Consider the following 27,373-nt stretch of genomic DNA (forward strand, 5'->3'; position numbering starts at 1 on the left):
CACAGGAATGACACCATGGGCCTGAAGAGCGTTGTCCAAACGCTTCTAGAACTCGGTCATTCTTGGTGCAGTGCCCAGGGAAGGCTGTCAGAGGTCAGACACCTCACTGCAGTACCCAGGGAAGGCTGCCAGAGGTCAGAAATCCCACTGTACTTTCGCCGGGTTTGGGGCTTTTTCGGGGGAGCGCGGCGCGCGGGCGGCCGCAGCCCCGCCCCTGCTCTCGGCGAGCGGCAGCGCTGCCTGCCTCCCGCGGCCGGCGCTCGACGCGCGCTGCCTGGCGCCGCCCGGGCCGCCGCCGCCATGGCCACGGAGGACGAGATCATCCGCATCGCCAAGAAGATGGACAAGATGGTGCAGAAGAAGAACGCGGTGAGCGCCGGGACGGGACGGGGCGGGAGGCGGATCGGCGGCGGTGCCGCGGGCCCCGGCGCGGCCCCGGCCGGCCCGGCGCTCCCTCCTTGCCGCGGGCGCGGGGCCTGTCCCTTCCCGCCGCCGCGTTTCCCCGCGCTGCCCGGCGGCCGCGGCGCTTCCCTCGCCGCCCCGCGGGGCTGCGGCGCCTCCCCCGGCCCCGCCAGAGGAGGGGGGACGGCAGCCGGCTCTGCTCCCCCGCGGGGCGGCCCCGCCGCCCTCGCTGCAGCGCCCTGGGCCGAGAGGAGGTTCCCGCCCGGGCACCGGCCCTGGCTGGGAGCGCCCTCCGCTTCCTGCTCGCTGGAACCGCGGTGCTGGCCTTGGCGGGGAGAGAAAGGCTGTCACCCCAGGAGAACGCCTGCCGACATGGCCCCTGTACATGGGGTGCTGTCGCTTTTAGGTGTGAAAGGTGGAGTTTTAGGTGGGATGTAAAAACTAAGATGTGAGTGAAGAGGCCAAACCCAGCTGCGGGAGGGCCAGAGTTGAGTGGGCAAACTTCACAAACAGGTGAAGAATGTGAGCCTTTTTTCTTCCTTTTTTCTTTTCTTTAACCTGCAACATTTCTAATTATGTTTCTTAATCCGGGGAATAACTGGTGCCTCAGAACGGAGGAAGAGTATAGTTAGGCAGGATTCAATTGGTTTAGCTCATGGTTATACATAAAATAGCATGCAAGTAAGTTGTCAACTCTGTTTACTATTTCTTTATCAGGTGGGCACATTGTTATTCTCTGGAAATTTGTGCTTGTATATGTGATTGTTGTTCTTCCTGCAAGGTACTATTATATACATAAAGTTAAGGGATTTTGTTCTATGTGTTATGGTAGTGCATGAAAAGCTTAGACAGTAATAGTTCAGAACTCAACACTGTGCAATTCCACTTTCTAGAAGAAGTTTTGTTTTGCTTAATACTGGAGAATATAAAGAGCATTATTAATAATATTTTCATATTTGTAGAAATACTGGCTGTATTAAACCAAAGAGATTTGTGTAGTTCAGAATGCAAACAAATTCATTGTCAGTACACACAAGCCGTGCTTCAATCCGTAAGGTTCCATAATATGGCATGGTTTAGCTCTGATATATTTGAGCTCTCAAATGATACATTGTGGCAGCAAGTCCCTTGTCTAGAGGAAAGAATATTTTATAACTGGTATTTATTAATTCCATTCTTATCCCCTCTTTGTTTTTATTTCTATTATCCATGCATTTAAGCACAAAAGCATTTGCTGTCTCACTTTCTCTAAAACTGAAATAGTGGCTCTTTCCTACAAGGTGTTGAAAGGGTGAAGATTTACTGACTGAAATGCTTAAATATCACAGTCATGAGACTGATAAAGGGCAGCCAACTCCATTTTATTTGTAAAACTTCTGATAACAGAAAGAAAACGACAGCTCTCAGGTAGCATGAGAATGACTGTTGATTCTGGGGAGTAGCCATACCAGGGATGCTGCAGGGACGACAGGATATTTCTCTGTGATCTGAGAGGCTTAGGAGTTTGGATGAAATTCCTAACAGCAGCTGGGAACATATATTCACACTCTAGCATGTGTAACACAATTAACTTCCAGAGCTCTGGGGAGCGCTGCGGTGACTTCCCTGGGGTCAGCGCAGGGGTGACGTGGCTGAACACAGCGGGCACAGCTGTGCCTGGCTGGAGCCGGAGCTGGACCCTCGTGTTCACCTCTGTCCCAGCAGTGAGAGCGAGGAGTGGGAGCGAGGGGGCACCGGAGGCGTCGGGCTTTTGTACTGTGCTGGAACAGAGCTCCTTCAGTTAGGCTCCTTGCTGCTCACAAGTGGCTCCTTTGTTAGGCTGATGTTTTCTCGATGAGCTGCCGCTGTGGCCGAGAGTGGAGATCTGACAGTTTGTCCAAAGTACGTGTGTGTAGCATGATAAAAACCCTTAGCGGCATCAAAGGAGAGGATGTACTTTAGTGTTCAAACCAGGAGATGTCTCTGTGTTGTTTTTACTACGTCTTTGTCATTTACAAGGTATTTCTTTATTGCACAAAGTGATTTGCTACCTAATTCTGCCCTGCAGTTAAATGCTAACTTTAGCAAAATTATTAAGGTAGTCTTATGAAGTGGTACTTTATTGTCTTACAAAGATGAAGAAGAATTGATAAATGCATTCTTACACAAGTACCCACTGAATAATGGTGCTCTTGTCAACCTCTTGTGTTCCTTTCTCCATTTATACTCATCAAGAGCAGGTATTTGGTCTGTGTCTTTGAATGAGAGTGATTTGATGAGACACATTAATAATATAAGAAAGAAAACTTTGATACTTGCTCTCTCTGAAGTTGTCAAGAGTCAGATGACCAGAAATGTTTGATCTCTCATACAAAAGGTGACTCTGGCTTGTGGCAAAGCACTCTGTGACATGTCTTTTGATGAGTTAAAAGGGCAGGCCATGCAGACACTCATTTCTGAGTCAGACTCTTGGTGATTTGCCTTCACTAAGGATTTAATTGTAGGTGTGCAGATTTCATAACTATTTTAGTGAAATTATATATGCAGTTCTTTTGTTTTGAAGGAGGAGATAATCTGATTTAGTATTTAATGCACTGTGCCATACGTATTTCTGCTGTTGCTTCAAATTGAAATAGATTCTACTCCTCCTTCAGAATGTGGTTGGATTAAAACCTGTAGTGCCTTCCTTTGAGCTTCGGTTGTATGTAAGTACACCTTTCTTTCATTAAGCTGTTGTAATGAATAGGTGTGAAAACTAAGGCTGCACCCATGGATAAAAAAAAAGAAATCAAGAATGCTTGAGTAAATTTAGAGAAGAAAATAAAATTGTCTGTGTTATTAAATGTATACTCCTTTAAGTAGAATGAAATTATAACTGCATAGCTCTGCTGTCTTCAAAAATGTACTTCATTTTCTATTGCCTGAAGCTCAGCTTTTAAAATATGACTATAGAATATTGTTCTGTGCTGTTGTGGTCTGGCCAACTGAAAGAAGCTGAGAGGAGTAATCTACTGAGTCTGTATGAAACTGACTTCTGTTGAGTGACAAGATATATTGAAAACCAGCCAGCTTAGGAGAATGGCACATTGCCTTTCATTCTCTATAAAGTTATAGAAATGCCTTTAAAAGAGGGTTTATAACAATGGTCTTAATGATTGAGGGGGTTTTTTGAACACAGAAGTCCTACGTTAGGAGAAATGTAATTACAAGTTATGCTGTGCAACTTCCACACTAGTTTTGAGATACAGAGAGCATTTGACTTGATGCTAAGAATAGTGATTATGAAAAGCTGTTTAGTTGGTATGAGTTTAAAACCAATTTAAATTTAATTTTAAAGCATCTAATTCATGGTGCACAGTATAATTGATTAGAGAAGTGAAGGCTTAGAAAGGATTAGTGCATTATCAATTTTGATAATTTGGTGCAGAAATCAGCATAAAATGTAGATAACATCTGTTAACCTGTTGTTTTTTGATTTGGTGTGGCTTTTTTTTGGTTTTTTGTTTGTTTTTGGGTTTCTTTTTGTTCTTGTTTGTTTGTGGGTTTTTTTGTGGTTTTTGTTTGTTTGTTTGTTTCCTTGGTTTTTTGTTTGTTTTCTGGTTTAGATTTTTTTTTTTTTTTTTTAATTGTTGCATGTCAACATGCATGTCAACCTGCTATGTATCAAGTTGCTAGTATTGGAAAACATTTACTCTGGGAATAATAAATTTGTTTTCACATGTGCGGTTGGGAAGGAATATAACAGGTAAAGGAATTTTGACTAGGCTGTATTTCTCAGATGAGATGAAGAGAATGCTGCTTTGCATTACCGTGTTACTTTCATGTTGAATTTGCAGACTACAATCAGCTGTGTTAATTTTAAAATTACATGCTGTGTACAGTGTGCTAATAACTTAATTTGTTTGGAGATAAATCTTATTGGATTATATTTTTTAAAATGGCACATTGACTTCTGTTATGAGATTTGTAAAATTTTCTTAAATTTGATTTTGTTTTGTAGCAGCAAAGATAATTAACTTGCTTTATTTGGATCTGTGTTTGCACAGAGGAAACCACACTTATGGCTGTTGAGAGAAAGATATGGTTTAGTATGCCAACTCAATTTAGCACCTGAAAACATTGTGACATTTCTCAGTCTTGCATCATTGCTGCTAAAATTCTGCGGTTAAGACTGGAGAAGTTTTGTATAACATGAATAAAAGTTAAATAGAACTTTTGCTGTCATGGCAAAATAGTAAAACATTAGCTTTATATGTTAATTTGAATTTATGTAAGGTGGGATCTGGTGCAATGTTTGGGTCTGGAGATTTCTTTGGGTCAGAAGTGTTTGAAAAACAAAGGTTGTAGCCAACATTTGAAGGTGTCCAAAGCTGAGGGTTTTTAGATGTGACACCTAAGTTCCACTTCCATCTTTCTCAACCTCCTGGTGGCTATTTTATCTGTAGTGGTTAAAGTGTAAGACTGCAATTGTAGCAGAATATTTTAAGTTTCCTTGCAGCCGGTGTTATAATAGAAGTTGATTACGGAGAATTTGAAAAGCAAGCAAAATAAAATAGGATGAGTTAAGAGGTAAGGAAAGAAAAGTGAATCAAATTCCACAGATTTGCAAATGGATATTTTGTGGGATTTATTTCCAAACCTCATGAATTAAAAAAAAAAAAAAAAAAAAGAAAAAAGGTAATGAACTTAGCCTGAGTGAACTGAATGGCCTCTTGGATGCACAGGCACTTGTTGCCTCCCTTCTGTTCATAGCTTCCAGGTCTAGCACCACGTGCAGTTGAATAACAGCCAAATCATCTCAGCCTTTGGGAGGTTTGTGTAGGCTGACAGCCCATGTGCACTGTCAGAAGTGGATGGTGCAGAGCTTTGCTGAAGTAGAGTTGGTAAATCATCAAGATTGGAGAGGTTAAAAAGAATTACAGAGCTCATATTTATGCACAGTTTTTTAAGTTAAAGCCTAAATTGTTAAGGAACAAATCATTAAAGGAGCTGGGTATACTATATATTAGATGTTTGTTAACATGTAATAGTGCAATCTCTGAACTTGAATCATCTATCTAGAAAGCCGCTTGCACAGAATTAGTTAGTACCTTTCCTAACAGTCTTAGCAGGGGAAAAAGAAAAACCAACAACATGTGGCTTTACCATATCACCACAAATACAGTTAAGAATGATGTCTGTGCATGCTTTATATATATATGTGCATTATTGATGGACTGTGCAGAGCTTCTCAACTCCAAGTTCTTGTCCTAAAACTGATGTGGTTGTTCTGAACTGAAAGTTGCTGCTGTTGTGTGGATTGTTTCTGATGCTGTTAAGCGAAGCACCCTTAAAGATGTGTGTTGGCTAGGTAGTAATTGACAGAATGCTTTTACTGTCATTTGAGTTACATGGGATAAAACTCCCCTAGTCTTTGAGTGAACACTTTGATTTCAAAGTTAAGGCCTGGTAATGCTTAGAGATTGTAAAGTGGAACATTCCTTGTTCTAGTTCTGTGGATAAATTGAGAACTGGTAGTTGGAACCCAGTGTGTGACCATGAAGGCAGATAAGATTATGTTCTTGATATTTTATTTGGAGTTCCTGATTGCTACTAAGTTGACTTTTCTATTTTCTTCCTTTTTTTTAGGCTGGAGCTCTTGATTTGTTGAAGGAGCTTAAGAATATTCCCATGACCCTTGAGTTACTACAGGTATGATTGTCTTATTGTTGTTGTGTTGCAAATGTTAACTCCCTAATAAAGAAGGTGGAGCCAGCAGATTTGAATGAAGGTTACACTATTTAAATAGATTCCTAAGTCCAAAGTCCTTGGAAGCATCAGTTTTGTTACATGGTAATCTAGTCTCACTTCACCTGATTTAGCACACTTATCTTAAGTATTTTCTTCCAGTAGCAAACTCCTAAAGCTTATCTTTCTGATTAAATTGAGAGTTGTGAATTTTGTTGTGGATGAGGGAGAAGAGCTGCATACAAATTTAGCAGTCATAGAATCTTAAATTTTTACTCTAAAACAAATGAGGTGTGTTTTCTTCCTCTTGAAGGAGAATGCATCTGGTTATATCTGATACCATCTTTTCTTATGTAGTTAGTTCTGGTTTTGTCTTGTAGGTGAGGAGAAACGTAGTTGATACCTCTTAGGCAAGTTCTATTTGACACACACTCCATGTCCCCCTCCCTCATTCTGAGTAATGTATTTCTTAAGGAAATTATACTCCTCTTTTACTCTCCTGGGCTGGAAGTGATGGAGGGATAAAATCTCTCCCAGTTGCATGGATACTTTCACTAATGTTGCTTAGATTTACATCTTTAGCAATATTTCATATATTATTTGTAAATTCTTTCAAAAAATAAACTTGGTCAACTTTCTTTACATGACAAGTTTCAGAGCTTGTCATGTAATTCATCAGTGACCAACTTTTGTTCCAAACTAGCCAGATATTCCCTATCTGTGAAAATTTTAAAATTTCACTTAAATCTGAGTCCTGATTTGCTGTAGTAGCCACTTAAATTGGAGGAGACTGAAAAATATCTTTTATCTATGGGGCAATTAATGGTCACAGATAAAGAATTAGTTATAAAGTTCAAATTTTAAAGGTGTCAGGAGTGATAACATTTTTGATTCATGTGTCCTATATACTTGCAGAATGTACTTAGTTTTTATGAAGTTATTACTAATACGATTTCTGACAGAAAATAGGATTTTTAAGGTGCCACTTTTGTGCATGAATGCTGGTACAACTCTGACGCTTTGTCCCCTATGTTCAACCTTCTTCCTTAAAAAGAAAACTCAAAACCCCCCAGAAGAACTACCCCACACAAAATAAGAACAAAACCCAGAAAACCCCACTGGTTAACCTGATTTTTTAGAGTTGCTTTGTGCAGGTCTTAATGCAAATTATATTTTGCATTAAGTATAATAACATTATTTTGCCTTTGGAGTTAAAAATTTCTTTGCAAGGGCTCTGGAATTTCAAGTATATTGGGATACTCTTGCATAGTGCATTGTCTGTACCTTAGTTAGGAAGCTTTTCATAAATATCCATTGCTGTATTCAAAACAGTTCCACTGCATAAGATTGCATTTAGCAACATATTTGGACTTAAATTTACTTTTTTTTTTTCTTTGAGAGTTTGATAATATATAAAGTCTGACATAAACTTTCTTTGTTGGCCTCCCAAATTTGCTTAAGCAATGGTGGACTCGGAGCAAGAGCTGAAATGCGAAGAAATTGTACTCATTGCTCTGGTGGTGGATCATTGGCGTGCCAGTGTCAGGAAGGGTGATGATCATGAGATAGTGGAGGCACTATCTTCCTCTGTGCAGATCAAGACTTCTGACACATGTGTTTGAATTGATGAAATGCAGAACAAAAGTGAAAAGCATACTTCCTTACCCATTTTTGAGAAGCTATGAAAGCTTGCTACATTGAGAAAAGCTCTGCTAGCTCTGTTATTCCTGTGTAATAAGAGAAGTGATGATTTTTTGTGTAAATCCACTGCTACCTCAGCCTGAAATTATGAGGTCCTCTGTCTAGTTTCACAGGTATATGCAATAGGAAGGTACATATTAGTAGTCTGGACTTGTGCTGGTATCTTTTGTCTTTTTTGCCACATTTATTTTCACAGAAAGCTGAAGTGATTACAAGCAGTAATACCACTGTGTTACATCTGATGAGCTTTATGTAAGCAAGCTGATCCTTTCTCAGCTAGGCAGGGAGCCAGTAGGCTTCCTCACACAATTTATCCGGTGGTCTGACTTGCAAATCTGTTTAGCAGCTTCAGAGCATTAAAGGCATCGTGTCCCTGGTGCTAATTGTGGTTAGTGCACTGCTAAACAATGAGTGACACAGTCAGGCTGTATTTTCACAAACAGGTTTTACAGGAAATGACACACACATGTGCAGAACTAGGCTGTGATGTACAGCCCTTGTTAATGGCTTCAGGGCAGTTCACTGGCAAGACCTAGAAACCCAGGGATGGTTATTCTTCAGTGGTTGGTTTGGCTCTGCTTTGCTCTGAGTGCTCACCAATTCTCTGTCCTCATACACTTACAGTTTAAAGTTGGAAGCAGGTCTGCTTGCTTCGGTGGTTGCTCTCCCTCCCCAGCTGTGTTCCTTACATTTTTGCATTTGTTCTGGTTTAGAGAACACCTGCTGCCACCGTGTGCTCTGTGTTCAGTCAAAGGTTACTTGTGCTCACTACTGCTTACACCGCACCTACTGAGCACTTCTGGCCAAAGCTTCAGTGCTTCAGGGTGAAAACAGCTGTCTTAAGCTGTCTTTGACTGTCCTTACTCTGAAAGGGCTCTAGAATTTAAAGTGGGAAAGAATGAAAATACTGGAGTTTTTCATTTAACAATGGCAATCGCAAGAACAGCTCTACAGAGGGGACGACTAAGGAAATTTAAAATACTGTCAGCTGGTTTGTCACTAAAACATAGTAATGAGAATATAAACTGATCTTCTGTGACTATCTGTGCCAGTTAGAAGGCAGATAAATTAGTAGATCATTACTCCCTCTCTTCAGGTAGACCTGATCCAGTGCTCTGTAAAAGCAAGCAAATGAGTTTTTTTTAATGTACTGCTTTAAGAAAGCTGGCAGTTCAGAAAGTTCCCATAAACTGTCTCTCTTGTGTGATCAGAAGAAGAAATTTTTCTGGTTAGTTTTGAGTTTTACTTAAGGTTTTGGATTTTACTTAGCTAAGTAAGTCTGTAAGTTTGTGTGATTTCCCTTCGCTGATGAGTGTAGGCTGTCATTGTGCCCAGCTATTAATGGAGGGTTGGGTTTTTTGGTAGATACATTTTTCTCATCCAGATGTGGTGTTTTATGGATTTTCAAGGACATCTTATTTTTTTACTGTCTGAACATATTGATGAGATTTAAGTGTTCAAAATATCAAGAGAAATGGCCAATACCATTAATGTGGGTGAGCAGAGTCCATCTTGGAACATTTTAGTTACAGGTGAGTAACCATTTGTTTTCTTTAATTCAAAATGCATGTTTAGAGCTGATGCTCAGGCCTGAGGTTATTTAATATGTTTCCTTGGCTGAAATAGCTATGGATTATTTCAGTATGTTTCCAGTCATTTAGCACATCCGTGGTGCCTCAGAATGTGTTGTTTGGGTTGTAAGAAGTAATTTACAGGAACAAATCATTTCCATTTTTAGCGAGCCACAAAGATTTAAATTTTCCTTTTAAGAAGAAGGAAGTTTATGATGATCTATTGTAAAAGTAAGTAGAGTAATTTATATTTAGTGAGTTCTGTAAATGGTAATGCAACAAAACTGAGCATCTTGATAGCAAATAAAAAAATTTAGTCATCAGTCAGAATTCAAAAAGATAATAAAATCCTTATTTATATTGTTAAATGCTTTTCTCCTCTTGTGAAGCTAAAAGGGTGGAAATTTTCTCCTTGTTACATGTACACATTAGCCATAAATCTTCTAAAATGTTACTGTTGAGCTACATTTATGTCATCATCATCTGAGTCTTGCAAGGCGTGAATTGTAACTTACTCTCATATTCACTCTGTAGGTGGCAGTAGTGCCAAAGCCTTAAAGCTTGTCACCGTCTTGGCCTTTTCAGAAAGATAGGATAGATCATTCTTTAAAATCTTAAACACAGAGAGTACTGCTTCTGTCTAAAGTCAGAACCCTCTGTGCTAATGATTCTAAAGAATCTCAGTATCACCAAAATTTTTAGGTACCTAAAACATGCTTGCTCCCAGCTGGGTATTACAGCTTTTTCCACAGCCAATAAATGGGAATTCTAAGAGTATGATGTCAATGAAGAAGTCAGCAAGCTTCTTATAGTGCTGATATATAAATACAATCCTTAATCCTTGTGTCCACCATCACTGCCCACCCCTCCCCAAATTTTTGTGATGAAGACAGTTGGTAATACTGTTGTATTTCTTTTTAAAATGTCCATGTTGTTAAAATATTTTTTCTAAAGGCTTGCAGTATTTTGTCCTGAGAATCACAAGAAAAAAGGAAACAAACCCACCACAAAAGAAAAAAGATACTGTAAAAACTCATGTCAAGTACAAATGTATATATGTTTATTTGTTAAATTGTCTTCATGTCACTTGTGATAATGTATATTTCTGTTCCTTTTGCAGTCTACCAGAATTGGAATGTCAGTGAATGCAATACGCAAGCAAAGCACAGATGAAGAGGTTACATCTTTAGCAAAATCTCTTATCAAGTCTTGGAAGAAGCTGTTAGGTATGGCAACAGAAACATCCCTGCTCTTGCATATTTTAACTCTGTGTAGCCTTGGTGCTCATCATTGGCACTACCTTGTTTTAGGCGTATTTGTGCTTTTGTGTGAATGTTGAAACTTCCTGTGCTGGTGTAATTGTTTTTTTACTCTTTGACTGTCGCCAGGCCATTACTGTGAGAGTGTGTGCAGAGAAACAAAGTATTTTATTGGCGCTGGCAGGCAGCAGGAAATCAGCTTCTCTGATGTGATTCATTTCTGAAGTCTCATTGCCTGCAGTTGAGCTGGAGTGACTGTACTGCAGCACTAAGCACTAACAAACTTCTTGACTATTTTCTTCGTCAAATGTAACAAGTACTCTGAAGAACTAGTGCAGAATCTCATGTGAGAGTGTGGAGGCTTTGATGTTTGGTTATGAAGAGAAAAAACCATTAAAAATGTTAAAATCTTAGATGTTAGAACTTAGAGGTAGTGAGAAACAGAGCTGCACTTTCTAAAACTAAAACCTTCATAATTTTAAACAGCTTACTAATTACACCTTAATACTTTGTTTAATTTCCCTTAAAGCAATTAATAAGCTTAAAACCTTTCTGTTAGGATTTTATTCAAGGGTATTTGGTAGTACTTAATATATCTGAAACCACTTAAATCTCAGAATATGTCCAGATATTTTTGTTCATACACTGTGGTGCACTCTGTTTTGTTTCTTTGTATGTAAGCTTAGGTAAATTAATATTTTTGAAGCTTAAAATTTTAGAATAGAAAACAGTTTACATAATGATTTAAATATTTACCATTCTGTCTGGAAAAATATGCCAAATACCACGAGAGTGTAAGTCCCCTACCATTTGAACTCAGCCTCATTTTTATCAATTGTGAAATGTTTTATCAGATACTTTATTACTATCTTGTAAATGATATAGAAAATACTCTGTCTGTAGAAATTGACAATTTTTCAGAACCTTAAACTTTGATACTCTAGTAAGAAACAACAACCTGTACAGCAAACTTGTTTAAGCTACCTTAAAGACTTTTAACCTACCTACTAATGTTATTTTTAGTAGTTAAAATTAGATAATACTAGACATGCTTATAAAATGCCTTTAAATTCATAATAACCTTAATAATAAAAGTAAATGCATATACAGGATCTTAGTGTAGGATCTGATCAGAGTTAACTGGTAAATAGTGAAAGTAATATACTTTTTATTTTTAAACTTAAATGTGGAAGTCCAGTTTTATTATCAGTGAATAAAAGCGGTAAGGTATATAGATGGAGAAATTGACTTGCATATTAGCGTCAGTTACTCTAAAGACTTCTAAAAGTAGCTGCTGGATTGAGCGATTTAGCACTCAAGTCATTATAAGTTATTAGTCTAAATTTTAAAAACAAAACTCTATCAATATTTGGTGAGAGTTAATTTTTTTTCTTGGAAGATCAAATTTTTAATACTGCCACATAGCTTAGACAGCATAGTAGAGGAGATACTCTCATTTCTAACAGAATTCTCACCAGGAGTGTCCTCAGATGCTGCTCTCCTTGGGTAGTGGGAGATCTGCCTGATTATTGCTGTCCTTTGACTAGAGGACTTGCCATTTTTTTTGTTGAGACACTACACTAAAAATAATTGTCTCATTTTTTTAAACGCTTGAATTCCTTAAGTCAATCAAAATTGTCTAAATACATTGTTATTTAAAGTTTTTTGGTGTTTAAGTGTTCAGACATTGTGAAACATGGGGAGTGTCACTCCTGCCTGGAGGGTTTCCATGCTGTAGTAGTCAGGGTAAGAATGTGGTGCCTAAAGGTCACAGCAGGTCAATCTGGGTGTCAGCTGCTGTGCAAAGGCGTGCTCCTGACTTCCCTTCTGCACAGGCGCCTCTTTGCTCCCTCCTGTGTTACAGCTAGTGCTGGAGTGGCTATCCAGAAGACCAGAGCTGGGAACTGACCAGTTGGATACTAATTGTTTTGTTCATTTCTTCTGGCTTAAATTTCAACTATCACTTTTTGATCCAGCCTGTTTGCAGTTGCTGTTTCCTGCACAGGGATTGTAGCAGTAACAAACAGCTGGGGCAAGGTGGACCTTCCCCTTTTGTAGCTTGCTAGATTCAGATTGTTTTAACACAGTTGGGACACTCTAACTAAGGCATTTTGCAAGAGGTGAAGTCAAACATGTGAGGAACTGGAAAGCAAATAAGAAATATTTTGCATTTATCAGAACTGAATACTTCTTGAGGCAGTGACTATGTGACCTTTGTTCATGTGCTAATTTTTGTTACAGAACAGATATTATGTGTACATTATTGTGCCAGCTCTGGTATAATTGTAGTAATGCACTTACAATATAAAATCAAATGAATCCTGAAAATACAGCACTGCTTACATTGCAAACTTCGGTAGTTAAATTTTCGTTGGTTGTAATGTAGATCTTATAATAAAGCATAGTAAGGCAGATGTTTTGCCTCTTCTATCACTGCTCAGTAACTCATTAGAACATAAAGTTTCATAACTGTGAAAGATAGGGTATAAATATGGGTGGGAATCTTACAAAGTACTCTTATTCTGTTTTATCATTAGTTTTGGCTTTCTTGGAAGAATGCGAAATACCGTATGTTGAGCTGCTTGAGAAATCAGTTTCGATTATGCTGTTTATAGTGCATGTAAAATGGTATGGAGCAAAGATGGCAGCAGAAGCGGACAGCTGTTAATCGTACCAAGCATTGTACTCAGAGCTCTGAAGTCTTTGTGAGTTATTTTTATAAATGACATTTTGAATTTAGGCAAGAATTGTTCACTGTTCAGGCTGCATGTAATGTTTCAGTTCAATGCTATCAGAATTTAGTTTTTAGGAATGCATGGGAAACATGAGAATAAATCAAAGTGAGTTGTGAATCACCAGATCTTTGTGGCTTGACTTGAGCCTTCCCACGTTATCAAACGTTTTTTGGAGGGGTCAGAAGCTGTGCAGCAGAGGGCTTGTGACTATTCTGAAGTGACTCACTGGGTGAGCCACAGTGAAGGTCCCTTTCAGATACTTTCTGAAAGTTAAACTACACAGCAGAGATGGTCACAATTTGCATAAGGAGCTAAATTCAGCTCAGAATAAAATGCTGCTCAGTTGTAGCATGGGATTTACCAATAATGATTGCTTTGCCAAGTTGCTGAATATACAGAGTATGCTGTGCAGGTAATGAATCTATGCACACTCGTTTAGATTGTTAGGAGTGTTTCCTATATTAGAAAAGCAACAAATTTTCCTTAAGGAATATAACCCTCATAGTAAATAATTACTTGCTGAACTGAAGAGTATACAGTGAAAAAGAATGTCCAGACCTGTAGGTGAACTTTCCTCCAATAACTTTATATACTGAACTGAAAATGCAGAAGGATGGCACAATAGTCTTAATATTAAGTGATCATCTGTTGCTAGTATTGAAAACTAAGAGTGAGGCCACAAACACTTTGAAATGCCTATTTCAAAGAAGGGCATGCCTGAGTAATTTTATTTTAAGAGTGTTTAAGTGTTAATAACACCAGTCAAGCATCACAGAAGTATTTCACAAAGATTACTTTGTTTACAAAATCCTTTGTTATTTCAAACCTGGATTTGATTCTCCTGGAGCCAGCAGGTGAAGTGTAGGACTATCTTACAGGTATGTTAATGCTGTCATAAGTGAAGTTGTTCAAGGACATCTCAAAGCCTATTGGCTTTGCTCAAAAAAAAAAAAAAAATGTTCCTGGCAAAGCAAGTTCTTAAATTAGAGTCTAATAGCATTTATGAATATTATTTACTTTTGATAAGAAGAGTACATGTCTTTTTAAGACATCAAGCAGAATCAAGTGCAAAAACAATTTCAGTAGTCTCATTTTCGTATCAAGTATGAGCTGTATAAATCACCTCTTCTGAAGTGTATATTTGGAACTGTTCATGTACTGTTAGTAGGTCTGTAATTTGTTAAGCTAATCAGTGGAGAGATAACAACACACAATGCATTATACTATATAAGAGAAAAACACATATAGTTAATAAGTCCATGTGTCATGGTCTTTTGACACTGATGATAAAAAAATCTTTAGCAAACAGTTCATAATTTTGTTGTTTATTTATGGACTTTTAGATATTCCACCTTCCAGAGCTACTACTGAAAAGAAACTTCTACTGCTCTTACCTTCACGCCTTACTACATCTTGTAGAGGAATTGCTGGCAAGTGTAGGTGCTTGTGCATCTCAAGATTATTTGGTCAGAGTCTGGAAAGTGGAGCCTAAATAATTATTGCATATGAAGATCATTGTTGAATTAATAATTATGTAATTTAATACCTGTTCTCTTATCTGTTTCATTTAGCTTATTTAAACTGAATCACCACTCAGAAACAACTTCTGGTGGTGATTCCTTAGTAGGCAACACAGGATATCCTGGTAAATTAAATTTTCATGTGCTTCCAGGTAATAACTAGCCACCTTTCATTAATGTTTCTGGAAAAAAAAAATTACTTTAATATTTTTCTTAATTTGAAGTTAGATTTATAAATTAATAACATTTCATCTTTATATTTTCTGTTTTTTTCTTGTTACTAGCAAACGTCTAGTGTTGGCTTGTAACATAGAAAAATCTAGGAGAAAGCTATTTAATGGCTTCTAACATTCAGATTAATTATGTTATCTGGCTGTATCTTATTGCATTAAATTTTTTGGTTTGATAACACAAACCACTGTTATGTCTTGTTTGACGCTGGAGAGATTTTTCACTGGAGACACTTCAAGTATCTTTCAAATTAATTGCAAGCCCCAGGTAGAAACTGCAGTGCCATTGTTAAACTTTGAATGTCTTATTCCAATGACTAATAGTCTATTCTTGTTACTACCATGTTCTTTGTATTTTAAAGAAGTATTACTATAAATCAACTTCTCTTATAAAAAATCAAAGCTTTGAGATTTTTTTATGGCTGCCTGAAGATGCAGTAGCTAAAACTGCGAAGTTACAGTTTTCAGTCCTAAAATTGGTGACAGTTTCCATTTGTTTCTGAAGAAAAATTTGGTAAGTTTGAGTAGTTTTATGGAGTTGCAAAAAGGAACTGCACAACTTGTAGTTTGTAGTATATAAATATTTATAATGTTCTGTAGACTTCCTGAGGTGAATCACATTGGAATTTTTAAAGACATTTCACAGAAGGGCCATTTTTTTCCACCTTACTTTGTTAGAATTTCTGTGGTTGTTCATAGCTCCCATTAGATGTCATTCTTCCTCCGTATTAGAGTCTGGTCATTGAATGTAAAATAAGCTAATTAGTAGGGACTTTTAATTTGTCAAGGATAATTTTTCTATCCCCAGAGGATAGATGAAATGCTGCCTAGCAGGCTGTTAATTACACTCTGTTCTTTTGTCAATACAGTATTTCGGTAAAACAAGATATCCTTATTACTGTGTGAGTTTAAAGATGGAAAGCATCTCTTCTAGTGCTTTCCAATTTATGAGCCATAAAGTGACTTAAACGCTTAGGATAATATTAACTTTATTTTCAGCTTTCTGAAACTAGATTAAGCAAAAACTCTTCAGTAATTAAAGAAGCCGTAGTTTTGAAGACATACTTGCTAAAGATGTCCAGTCTCAGCTGCTCACGTCTGACCTTGGTTTGAGAGACGTCCTTGCACAGACTGGTCTGCAGCTGTAGGAGGAGCTGTGCTTTTATCTGTGTGCCTTGTGTATACCCTGCCCTCCAGAAGGAAAGAAGCCATTGGGCTACAGGCAGGTGGTGGCAAGTGCCTGCCCGTGGTGAAATGGTGCTGGGCTGAATGGAAGTGTTTGATAAAAGAGATCTGGGTGCCAGCTATACCACTGTGGTGTCTGTGCATAGTAAGCACGAGATACACAAGTTGGACCTGAATTTGACAACTTGTGTGCCAGAAAAAAAAAAAGTGTAGGTAAATGTAGCACAGCTCCTGCTTTACAGGACTTGAGCTGTACCCCAAGCCTTGTCTTAAAGCCTCTGACAAAAATGAGCATGTACTTAAAACATTATGAAGTTAAATAAGATTGTATGCATATTTGGAACATCTTTAAAGATTATATCATGTAATCAGTTGTTGCCATAGAGAGAGTGAGTATGTGTGTTAAAAATGGGAGTTGTTTTCTTTCTCTTAGTGCACTTCAGTTGTCATAGCAGAGAACTCATGTGATCCATTCAGTTTATAGTCTTGTTTGCTTTCTTAGTGAAATTATTTTTATAAACAAGTTGTTAAATTGGTCTCTTTATTAGGAATTTTTTAAAATAACATCTTCAGATTATTAAAGACAATCAGCCTTGAGTGCATCATCTGTGTTTAATTATCTTTTTTTTCCTAAACGAAATCTACCAAGGATTGAATACAACATTGCAAACAATGGGTGATCTCTTGAAGGCTGGAGAAATACTCTGAAGAAGTATCTTCTTGTGCTTTTCTGGTTCCTGTACTATTTTGTGTGCATCTCTTTATAGGTGCAGCTGGAGACAGGATAGTAGATTGGTGCCTGGTCTGATCCAGTACTGCTCTCTCTGCTCTCCTTTTATGATGATTTTTTAACAAAGTGGTATTTGGATAAATTCCTTAACTCACAGGTTAAGGAAAGGATCAAAATCATGTTCAGTTTATTGTTCCTATAAAAATAAAGCCAGCACAGTTATTTTCTGCTCTATAAAAATCAAATTAAAAAGCTCAATGTTTGAAGAGACCCAAATTTGTGTTGCGTGCAACCAAGTTCCTCTGAGAAGCACATGGATGGGGTTTCTCTGGAAATAAGAATACATTTAGATGCTTAAACAAGGATTTACGTGCTTAATTCAGGACATCTTTCTTGGCAAGACTGAGCCTTAACAGATTTCCCTCCTTTTCTTGTCCTGTTTTTAATGAATTTAAAGTTTGTAATATATGCTTATTACAGTAATACAGTCTACGAATTTAGAAGTGTAATAGCATCTTTATAAGGGCTTGGAAAGAAGAATTCATGAAATCTGTCAATCAGTGATGCCAATCTCACTAGGCTTTCTCTGTAGGCAGTAGAGAGCCATCCTTTCTAGAGAACAAATCAAAGCAGGCACTCAATTTAGCGACTCTGAAATCCTCTTTACAATGGAAGGGTGTATACATTTTTGCTGTGCTAGAGTTAAATGTTGTGATTATTCTTTTCTATAAAGACTTTTGTCTTTATTCTTTATAAAAGCATAGTGAAACATAACCTGTATGGGAATGGCTGATTCAAATATGTTTAAATACTGAGGCATGTAATTTAAGAGCTATCGCAGAAAATATTGTGTGTCTGGAAATCTCCATCGAAAATATGAAAATGAGTTTCTGTTTTGCCAACTATGGTGTCTTCCACACCATAATTAAAAAGAATGACATGTATGCAGTAGGAACTTAAGTATATAAAGCATGGAAGACAAATTCCAGAGACTTGATGCAATACCTGGGAAGTTACTGTCTACCTAATGCAGGAGTGTTGGAAAAAATAAAGCATACAAGTCTATGTTTCCGTCATGTCTTCACTGCCAGTTTAAGCAGATGCTGGACTTGAAGGATCTGAAGTGTTGTCATGTTTTCCATTTCCTGCATTGGGAGGGTGTTGGGAAGTGGAAGGCTGTACTGCAAGAGAAGGTCAAAGCAGAGAGTGGGAGCTGATAGCATTTCTAACTGATTCAGGAGAAATCATGATATTTTACCACTGCTTTAAATCAGTTACTATTTCTGGGTAGAAGAGAGTTTCTCATGTTTTGTATTTCCAGATGGACCTTCAACTGATAAAGATTCTGAAGAAAAGAAAAAGGAGCCTGCATCTTCCTCACAAAACAGCCCTGATGCCAGAGAAGAAAGGTGCTTAATTCTTAATGGCTGTGCAAATAGTCTCACTCAGTATAAATTAATGCTAAACTATTTGGTCTGAATTGGTAATATTAGAGACAGCTGCCGTGTTCTTTTCTGAAAGACAGAGTTGTACAAGAAACAATGTGTTGTTGGGGAAGTAAACTGTGCTACTGTTGACATGATTAAAAAAAACATACATAGGTCAAGATATGGCCAGACAAGTTTTGTTTATTCCATCTGTTGGGTCTGTCAAATACTCTGTCCTCTCTCGGTACTAGCACTGAACTTTGAGAACTGTCAAACAGCTCTCAGTCTGTGCTTTGTGGTAATTGCATATGGTCCTTTTGTGTGTTAGCTTTTATGTTTAATAAACATTCTGTGCTTTTTTTGGTAAACACAGAGTATGTTACCAGAAAAAGAAGCCTGCATTAATGTCACTGCAGGAGCTAAAGAACATTTACAAAAGAGTATTTGCAAGCCCGTTTCTTCTATAGGTTTCTGAGTTTAGTGATCTCTTTTCAGCAGCCATTTTAAAATTGAAGTTTAACCTCCAACTGTATGTCCAGATAGAAGCTGAAAACTTGGTTTACAGTTTGCAAAACTACATAAATTGTGGGGGCTTTTTTGTGACCATGGCACCCCTTCAGTACAGTAAGCAGATTGAATGCAAGGCATTCGCTGCAGAGTGAATGTCGGTGTGATGTATCGTCACTGTTTCTTAAAGTAAAGGTCTGTGGGAGGAAAAAAGATTTCACGTTAATGTAAAGAACTGAGAATTAAAGCTTATGTGCCACATAAAGGAATGAAATACCTGCTGTGTCTCTATTGTGTGGAATACCCTAGTGAATAGTCTAAAGACACTTTAAAAATTGTACTGACTCTAGAGCTATAAATAACTTTTAAAAGGTGGCCTGTTCTTATTTTGGAATACCATCAAATGTAGCAAAAGACCCGTATTTTGCCCAGAAACAAAGTTGTTTGAAGGGGAAAAAAACATTAATACTGGTTTTAATTTTGCCTTTTCTTAGCAGTTCAAGTAGCAATTCCAGCAGCAGGAAGGAGGAGGGTAGTGCTCCCTCAAATTCTTTCATCCCTTCTTTTCCCCGGGCTCCAAGCACTTCAGACTCTGTACGAGTGAAATGTAGAGAAATGCTCTCTGCAGCTCTCAGAACAGGAGGTGAGCTTTGCAGACTATATTTTCAAGTTTAACTATTTCCTTCTTCTCTATTTCTGTCTTTCCCACTCTTCTCCTACCCTGTAGGGTAGAATAAACCCTGTTTGCATCCATTTGTGTGTGTAGACCCATAAACCAGTTCACCCAAGGTGCAAGTTATGAGTAACCTTGACGGCATAGGAATGTTTCAAAAGGCATTTTTGTTGCTGCTAATTCAGGACATTTTGTGGCTCAGTTCATCTGATACCTTGCCAACAGGGGATCTTCTTTTCAGGAATGTTATTGCCTCCTTAATGCTTAATTTAAACCTTTTTGTAGAGGCTTCTATTTTTTTTTCTGTCTCAGTCTTTCTGACTGAGAGGATGTGACTATATGCAAGACTGCCTTTCTTACACCAGAGATCCTGGGAGCCTTCAGATTTTAGTTTCTGAAGGCTGCCTTTCTATTTTGATTTATTCTGGACATTTCATTAAGATAACCTGCAATAACAGAGTCTTGCATTGCTCTTAACCTCATGCCTTTTGGGTATCTGTAAATTCCTTGACTATTCCGGGATATTTCTTTTTATCTCTTGTATACACTTGGGTGTCTTTAAACTGACGAATTGAATTATTTGCTAGATAAGGAGCAAACTGAAAGCTGGACTTTTCAGAATTACTTGATTTTTTTCTGGTGTATCCTTTGTCAAAATTATGACCCAGTTTCTCTTTCTCTGTCCTTAGCTTAGTGTAATTTGGCCCAGTGTAAGTAGACTTCTGAATCATCTGTGTTTACTTTCTTCACTCTTTTATTCTTTCTTTTGATTCGTGTAAATTCAGGTATAGACAATAAGTAACATTGACTTAAGACATGAATTAGTGGTCATCTGGGTGTATAGTTCATAGGCTTCTTTTGGGACCAGACAGTCACATACAGCATCTTAGTATTCATAATTGTACGTAGTCTTCATTTTAAATAGTTTTCCAAAAACCTTTATCGCTATGTTGCTTTCTGCACCACATGTAAACTGATGATCCATGAGTTTAAAAAATAAGGTTATTTTATTGTTTTATGACCTTTGATATGAGATCAAAGGACAAATTGTGTTTGGGTTACTCACTGAAATATACCCATGATGAAACGAGGAGGCAAACGTTATGTGCAATTTGTGTTTAAGCTGTCTTGAAAAGGTAGATGTCTTTGTGGAAGAGCATTTTGGTCAAAAACAGTAAACAGTTATCTTGAGACATTTTAGTTCAAGTGTTTTAGTGCCTTCAATACTTCTGTGGTGTATTTCTTCTAATTTATGTCTTTTATACACATCTCTGATTTTCATTTAAAAAATCTAATAAGATTGTTTGTTATTTAATTACCGTGTTTCTAATGAAATCTTTCTCTTCCATGCATGCAAAACATTTATTTGCTTATTCTTGTATTGTATGGACTAAAACAATTGATTAAACACAATATAAAATGTTTTCCTTTTATAATAGTCTGTTCTGTGCACAGGCTGTGGAGATGGGAGAGATGCCAAGCCCATTGGAATATTTTAGATTTTTCCATATAACAATGTTTTTCATTCCTAATTGTGTTTACAACTAGGTAGCAGAAGTTTTTTTGGTTTTTAAATGTTTTGACTCTTTTAAACTTCTGCTTCTTTTGCTTACTTGTGTTCTTCTAAGTAATAAATTTTGAAAGGTTAAGTACACAGTAAATTAAAATTACATATACAACAAGAAGACTCACTGCTCAGTTTCAGTGTTCTGGAACTATAGGGATCTCAAGGCTTTAGAGCACAGAGTGTCAGGTTGCTAATATTTTATCATTTGTTTTCCTTAGATGATTACATTGCTATTGGTGCTGATGAAGAAGAGCTGGGTTCTCAGATTGAAGAAGATATCCTTTGTTGTATGTCTGTGTGCTCTAGAGCAGGAGTATTTTTGGAAAACACAGTAATTTTCAAATTAATTAACTTGATCTATATATTGAGTGTTTTTATATTTAATGTAAAACAAAAATGGCAACTGTGTTCAACACATCAGTACATAAATTTAGTGTTTAAAAAACCAGCCCAACCTAAATGATTTGCCTTAAAATATGTAGGAATGCATGTAGGTGAGTGTGTGGGGGTTCTTTTCAGCTCAATATGTTTTCCTTGTAGCAGCAATATTATATCTTACTGAAGCATTCTTACATAAAATGCTGGGCTCTTCTATGCTATTTTAAAATCTTTTCTTGTTAACAGTCTTAATCATTTTCTAGAGTCTTTATTTCATTTTCTACAAGTTTATTTCTAAATGAATTCACAGTTCTCAAAAGTGTGGTTCTGGTACCAGTGTTTGAATCATTCCAGAACAGAGGTCTGTGCTTCTTTTTTTAACAAAAAAAATTTGTGTGAGTGAGCTGTCATTGTTTGAATATTTCATTCAGAAATTAATTAATTCTCAGGATAAGATCAAGAAACTGGACATAAAGTTATGGGTGACTTTTCACAATTACAGTTGAGGTCCTACTACCCAAAAAGTCATATTTCACTGACCCTGTGCTAAACTATGATTAGGCTTCAGAAGGTTGTGAATTCTGCTGTGTTGAACAGGAAGGTAGCTGTTGGTTGGGATGGGGGGAGGACTTGATGGACAGTGGAGAAGTACACTGGTTTAGAACTTGCCCCCCAGAATAAATCCTTTTTAACGCTCTGTTTTACTTGTTAATGTTTTACTCTCTTTTACTTATCTGTGTTTTGTTCCTTAAATCCAAAGTACCTATTTTTCAAGAATTAAAAAACACTGATATGAAATACAAAAACAGGGTACGAAGTAGGATAGCGAATCTCAAGGATGCAAAGAACCCTAACCTAAGGAAAAATGTATTATGTGGAAACATTCCTCCTGACAAGTTTGCCAAAATGACAGCAGAGGTAAGTAAAGCACAGGTCTTGAACTATTTCCCTCTTGGACTTAAATCCTGGCCTGCCATAAATGTAATCTATGTAAGCTGCCCATACTTCTGAAAGACTGTGACTTTTTTGTGGCTTGCAGAATCCGAATTACAGGGCTGTGTTGGGGTAGAGGGCCTGAAAATGTCTTTACAAGTCAAAACAGATCTAGAAATTCAAACGAAAAATTAGATTTCATGGTAGAGAAAAATGAAAGTGCCTCTTGTTAACATGTTTCAGTTCTGTAGCTCTGCTTCCATGTGTTAGATTCTGTCCCTCAAATGAAATATAAAGGAGTGTCTTGGAGACTGAGGGAAATTAATTATGTTCGACTAATGAAAATCATGACTAACTTTATTCCAAAAGAAAATTGTGATGGGTTTTTTTTGGTGGTTGTTTTTTTTTTACCGTGGCTTTACATAAAAGTTAGGGTAAACAGAGGCTGGTGAAAGAATGTGTAAAAAAAGCAAATTGTACCTTCAGTATGTATTTTGATTTTCTTTGTTCTGCATGTTTATGTACATATGCACAAATGTATATTTTGTCCTGTTCAGTGCGCACTCTTTGTTTGATTAATGTTTTGGATTGAAATGTCAAATGGCTAAAACCCCCTTAGTATTAAGATTACTTTTGAAGTGAAAGAGCATTGCTACAAGATTTTCATTCCACTTCTACATGGGGTGGTGAATAAAATTGTATTGAAGAAAAATGTAACAAATTGATTTTGCTGTGCACACTTGATTACAAGACCTTGTGGAGATCTTGTGCCCTAAAACTATTTTAAAGAAAAAATAAAATGGATGATTCTGAACTCTTTGGTTAGTGTTTAGAAACGAAGTTAATATGATTTCTGGTGACATATGGTAAATTATCAGTACAAATGTAGAAGTCAAAAAAATGTAAATTTTTTCCTGTAATAAATGTTATGTAGGTCAATGAGATAATTATCTAAGGATTAACATAAGGAGAGCTTCTTTTTTTCCTCTTTGGAGGACTTTTAAGTCCTCTACCTTGCCTTGCTTACATTTCTCAACTTCAGAAGCGTATTTGCATAGAAATATTTCTAGATGTTTGATGTTGTAACTTGTACTTTTTTTTCCTATATGTGTTAAAAAAGAGAACATTTTTAACTTCTTGTAGCTTCTGTGCTGTGAAATAGCCCAGCTTAAGTCTTGTAAAATTAAAAATGTGTAGAATTACATTGCCCTTCAGCAGTGTTGTTGTTCATGGATTCTAAATAAAAAATTGTATTGGCTCGCACACTGGTAACTTGTTTTAAAGCTAAAACTCTCTAGTAAACTCTGTCTGCTCTTTGTCCTTCATAGGAAATGGCAAGTGATGAGCTGAAAGAAATGCGCAAAAATCTGACCAAAGAAGCTATCAGAGAGCACCAGATGGCTAAAACAGGAGGTACTCAGACTGATCTGTTTACATGTGGCAAGTGCAAAAAGAAGAACTGTACATACACCCAGGTGCGTGATTATTCAGATTCTTTGTTTTCCTTTTTCAAATCTTAAGTCCTATATAAAATTGTCAGAGAAAAAAAAATTGGAATTGCAAAATGAAGTTCCAACAAAATGCTGACAAATTTTAAAATGTGAAGATAGCTGGATCTACTTAGTTGTGCTTATGTAAAGCAAGTTTGTTGTGTTTATTTGCCAAAAATTTTATGTAGATCCAAGCTGAGTATCTGTATAGACCGAAATTTGAGTTTCTTTGCAATGCGAATTTTTGCTAATTCTTCTTAATACATCATATTTGTAAGGGTTTTCTGTGGAGGAGAGGTTCTGTTTTTAATGTGTGTAAGCTTATTTTTACAGAGGGACTAAATAGCAGAAAATTATATGTACGTATACACACACACGTGTATTTTTATATATATTTAATGTACCATTTGAGTAACACTAGACCCTGATTTGCAGTCATTCCTACAACCACAGAAAAGTGCTTTAATTGGCTTAACTGTGTTTCAGGGAACATCATTTTCATCATAGGATCAGCTGCATTTATATTTTGTATTGTTCATCAGATGCTTGAAATAGCAAGTTGTTTTTCAGTCATGAGACTTCAAAGCCTTTGCATTGCTAAATGTATGTGAAGCTGTACTGGCCTTCGTACTTTTAGTGCAGAATCTTCTCCTAGAAATACATGCACCGTTTCAGCGCAGAAATTGGTATTTTAGTGCTACTAAATCTCTAAAATCCAAGTTTATCGTGGCTTTATAGCAAGGCAAAAAGCCCAGTTTCAGTTGATACATAAAGTTAACTTGTATTTTTATGAAAATTTGTTTCCTTAATGTTAAACTTTGATTTAAACAGTTACATTGAACACACACTAAGAAAAATTGAAGATACTAATTTTCCTTTTCCACTCTGGCTCTTGCCTTTGCCAAAGGTTCAAACCCGCAGTGCTGATGAACCCATGACAACATTTGTTGTCTGTAATGAATGTGGAAACAGATGGAAGGTAAGACTGTTAGACTCCTCTGCATATTTGATAGCAGGCAGCCTGCCTCTGTGGTTAATTTGGGCTTACAGTAAATGTGACAAATCACTTTCTGTTGACTTTTAGATACTTCTTAACCCATTAATGATATTACATGTTGAGATTGCAAAATAGCTTTAAATTAGAAATGTATTTTAGACTGAAGGTGTGAGATCTCTCAAGAAGATTGGTGGCAAAGGGGAAGAGAAGTCAGGACTTAGTCCTTGTGACATTTAGTTACGATACTGCTTTGCCGTACAGAGTGGTGACAAGATAGTCACTGTGTTTTCTCTTTCCTCACCCCAAGTTCTTTTAACTGGTTTTAATCTCTGCTTTGGTGAGTGTAACAGGCCTTTTTTAGACCTTTTGTTGTTATTGTTTTTCCGGTTTTTTTGCTATTCTGAAATGAAGAAGTAATAAAAAAGAGAGATGACTTATGCTATATTCCTGTGCCAGGACGAGTGTAGAGCAGTGATAACTTGATTGAATCTTTTTTTTTAAGTTTGGGAAACAAGAATTTATAAAGATTCTGAGAAACACTGGTAGTTCAACTGTAAATTTTACAAGCTTTCGTGTTTCAGTGTTTCTCCATTTTATTGAAGGTGTGATGACATGCCATAGGAAGCATGATAACCTCATTCTGTTATTTTCCTATGTTAAGAACGCTGCAGCTCTGCGGGGCCATGCCATGGTGTACATTAAGACTTCCACATAAAAAATATTTTCTGTATCTTGGTTTACATAACTTACTGCTGAATATTGTTCATATATGGGCTCTGAGATATCTAAATAATATATAAAGCTTAGAAATCGTTTGATGGAATTGTTTGCAGTACCTGAAAAAGTATGTTTGTCCTTAAAACCTTTTGTAAAGTGACAGTTACAGAAGTGTCTGTATACAGGTGCCTGAAGGAATGGTTAAAATATAAGCAAATGCTATAATTAGTAATTTCCATATCCTAAGTCTGGTGTTGTATTTCTGTTTCTTCTTGCAGAGATTTAGAACTAAGATGTATGAAGATCTCATAAAACATTCTTTTCTTTTGACAGTTCTGTTAGAAGAAGAAATTATCAAGATGTCTGGACCAGTATGAACGAGGATTTTGTAATTAGCTTTAAAAACTAGACTAAGCATCTAGCTTCCTGCAAATGAGAGGGTTTTTTGGTTTTTCTTTTCTTTTTATTTCAAAGCAGCATACATGCCTCAAGTTAGCCTTTGTTTTGACACAACCATCATTTCCTTAAATGCCTTCCTATAGCTGGTAGTCAGTAGGGCCAGGTTGCTCAATTGTATGGTGAATTTTAAAATATTTTTTCATTTTTATAAGTAAGTTGACATTAAACTTTTACCAGTTAAACATTTTGGTAATTGTCTTGTTTTTTTCTAACTATGTGAATAATGTACTGTATTTTTTGTGGTCTGAAATATACACGCTCCTCCTGTGTGTATTTTGCCTCTCCACATTTGCTCAGTTGTAAGAATGAAATTTGTTTCTATCTGCTCTGTTCACTTTACTTTGCAAGCAGAAAAGGTATATGAGTTCCTCATAACATTAAACTCCATTGTTAACTCAATCACAATTTAATTAACTCTCTAGTTTGTGTGCTCTTTCTGGACTAGGACTAAATTTGCAATCATGGGGTTTGAATATTTATTAGTGGATATGATGACCTCTTTTGCAATGGTTGGTTGAGCTTGTTTATGTAACCAGCTTTGATCAATGCAATATATTTTATTGCCCAAAGCATGTATTTTACCTTCTATCAGCAGGCATTATTTCTAAGAATGTCTTAAAATAGTGTTTAAATCTGATTTGAGTGTTCAGTCTTGCTTAATGTGCTTGACAACCAACTTGGGTGTAGAATTTGTAAATAAGCAAAGGCATTGTGTTTTAGGCTATCCTAATTACACCAGCTGACCAATTCATTACATTAAACTGGCTGGAGAGGTAATACTATACTCCCTTCATTTAAACGGCATTGATTTTGTTCATGAAATGATTTTTGAAATTGTAGGGTATCCGGTGTCCATCACAGACCTGCAACTGGGAATAAATTATTAAAGTTATGATCTTTTCCATATGAGAAATTATATAAATGCTGCTTTTTTAGAGTTTGCTTTTTAACAGTGCATGTTTAGAAATATTTACAAATGTGTTTCCAAGGAAAAACATGTCAACATCTTTAGAAGAGATTAAATTCATTAAATCTAATTTTATGTTACTTAATTTGTTAGTTTGGGGCTGAGGAGGTCTATTTTGGCACTGTATAAATTATTCATGAGGAGATGGGAAGAGTGTGCACAGCTCCTGGAAAATAAATTCCTTGAATGTAAAGGAAAACCAAGTTTTTCTATGTTGAA

The 27,373-nt window shown here is 36.9% G+C and overlaps 1 protein-coding gene across 4 annotated transcripts; it reads left to right on the forward strand.

Annotated features, from left to right (window-relative positions):
* Positions 1–26,592, forward strand: TCEA1 (transcription elongation factor A1). 4 transcript variants are annotated; one of them, XM_041473648.1, is made up of 10 exons: positions 1–369; positions 6,010–6,072; positions 10,501–10,606; positions 18,361–18,448; positions 19,468–19,616; positions 21,432–21,488; positions 22,355–22,509; positions 23,853–23,999; positions 24,922–24,993; positions 26,062–26,592. In XM_041473648.1, the coding sequence occupies exons 1-10, from the start codon at positions 16–18 to the stop codon at positions 26,068–26,070; spliced, it is 1,200 nt and encodes a 399-aa protein (XP_041329582.1). In that variant the 5' UTR covers positions 1–15; the 3' UTR covers positions 26,071–26,592. The 4 variants fall into 4 exon arrangements, with proteins under 4 accessions (XP_041329582.1, XP_041329583.1, XP_041329581.1 ...); XM_041473649.1 differs by having other exon boundaries at positions 19,471–19,616; XM_041473647.1 differs by lacking the exon at positions 26,062–26,592 and having other exon boundaries at positions 24,922–25,985.
* The last annotated feature ends 781 nt before the right edge of the window (positions 26,593–27,373 follow it).

Source organism: Pyrgilauda ruficollis, unplaced genomic scaffold (assembly GCF_017590135.1).
Source record: "Pyrgilauda ruficollis isolate IOZ18807 unplaced genomic scaffold, ASM1759013v1 scaffold30, whole genome shotgun sequence".
Classification (NCBI taxonomy): domain Eukaryota; kingdom Metazoa; phylum Chordata; class Aves; order Passeriformes; family Passeridae; genus Pyrgilauda; species Pyrgilauda ruficollis.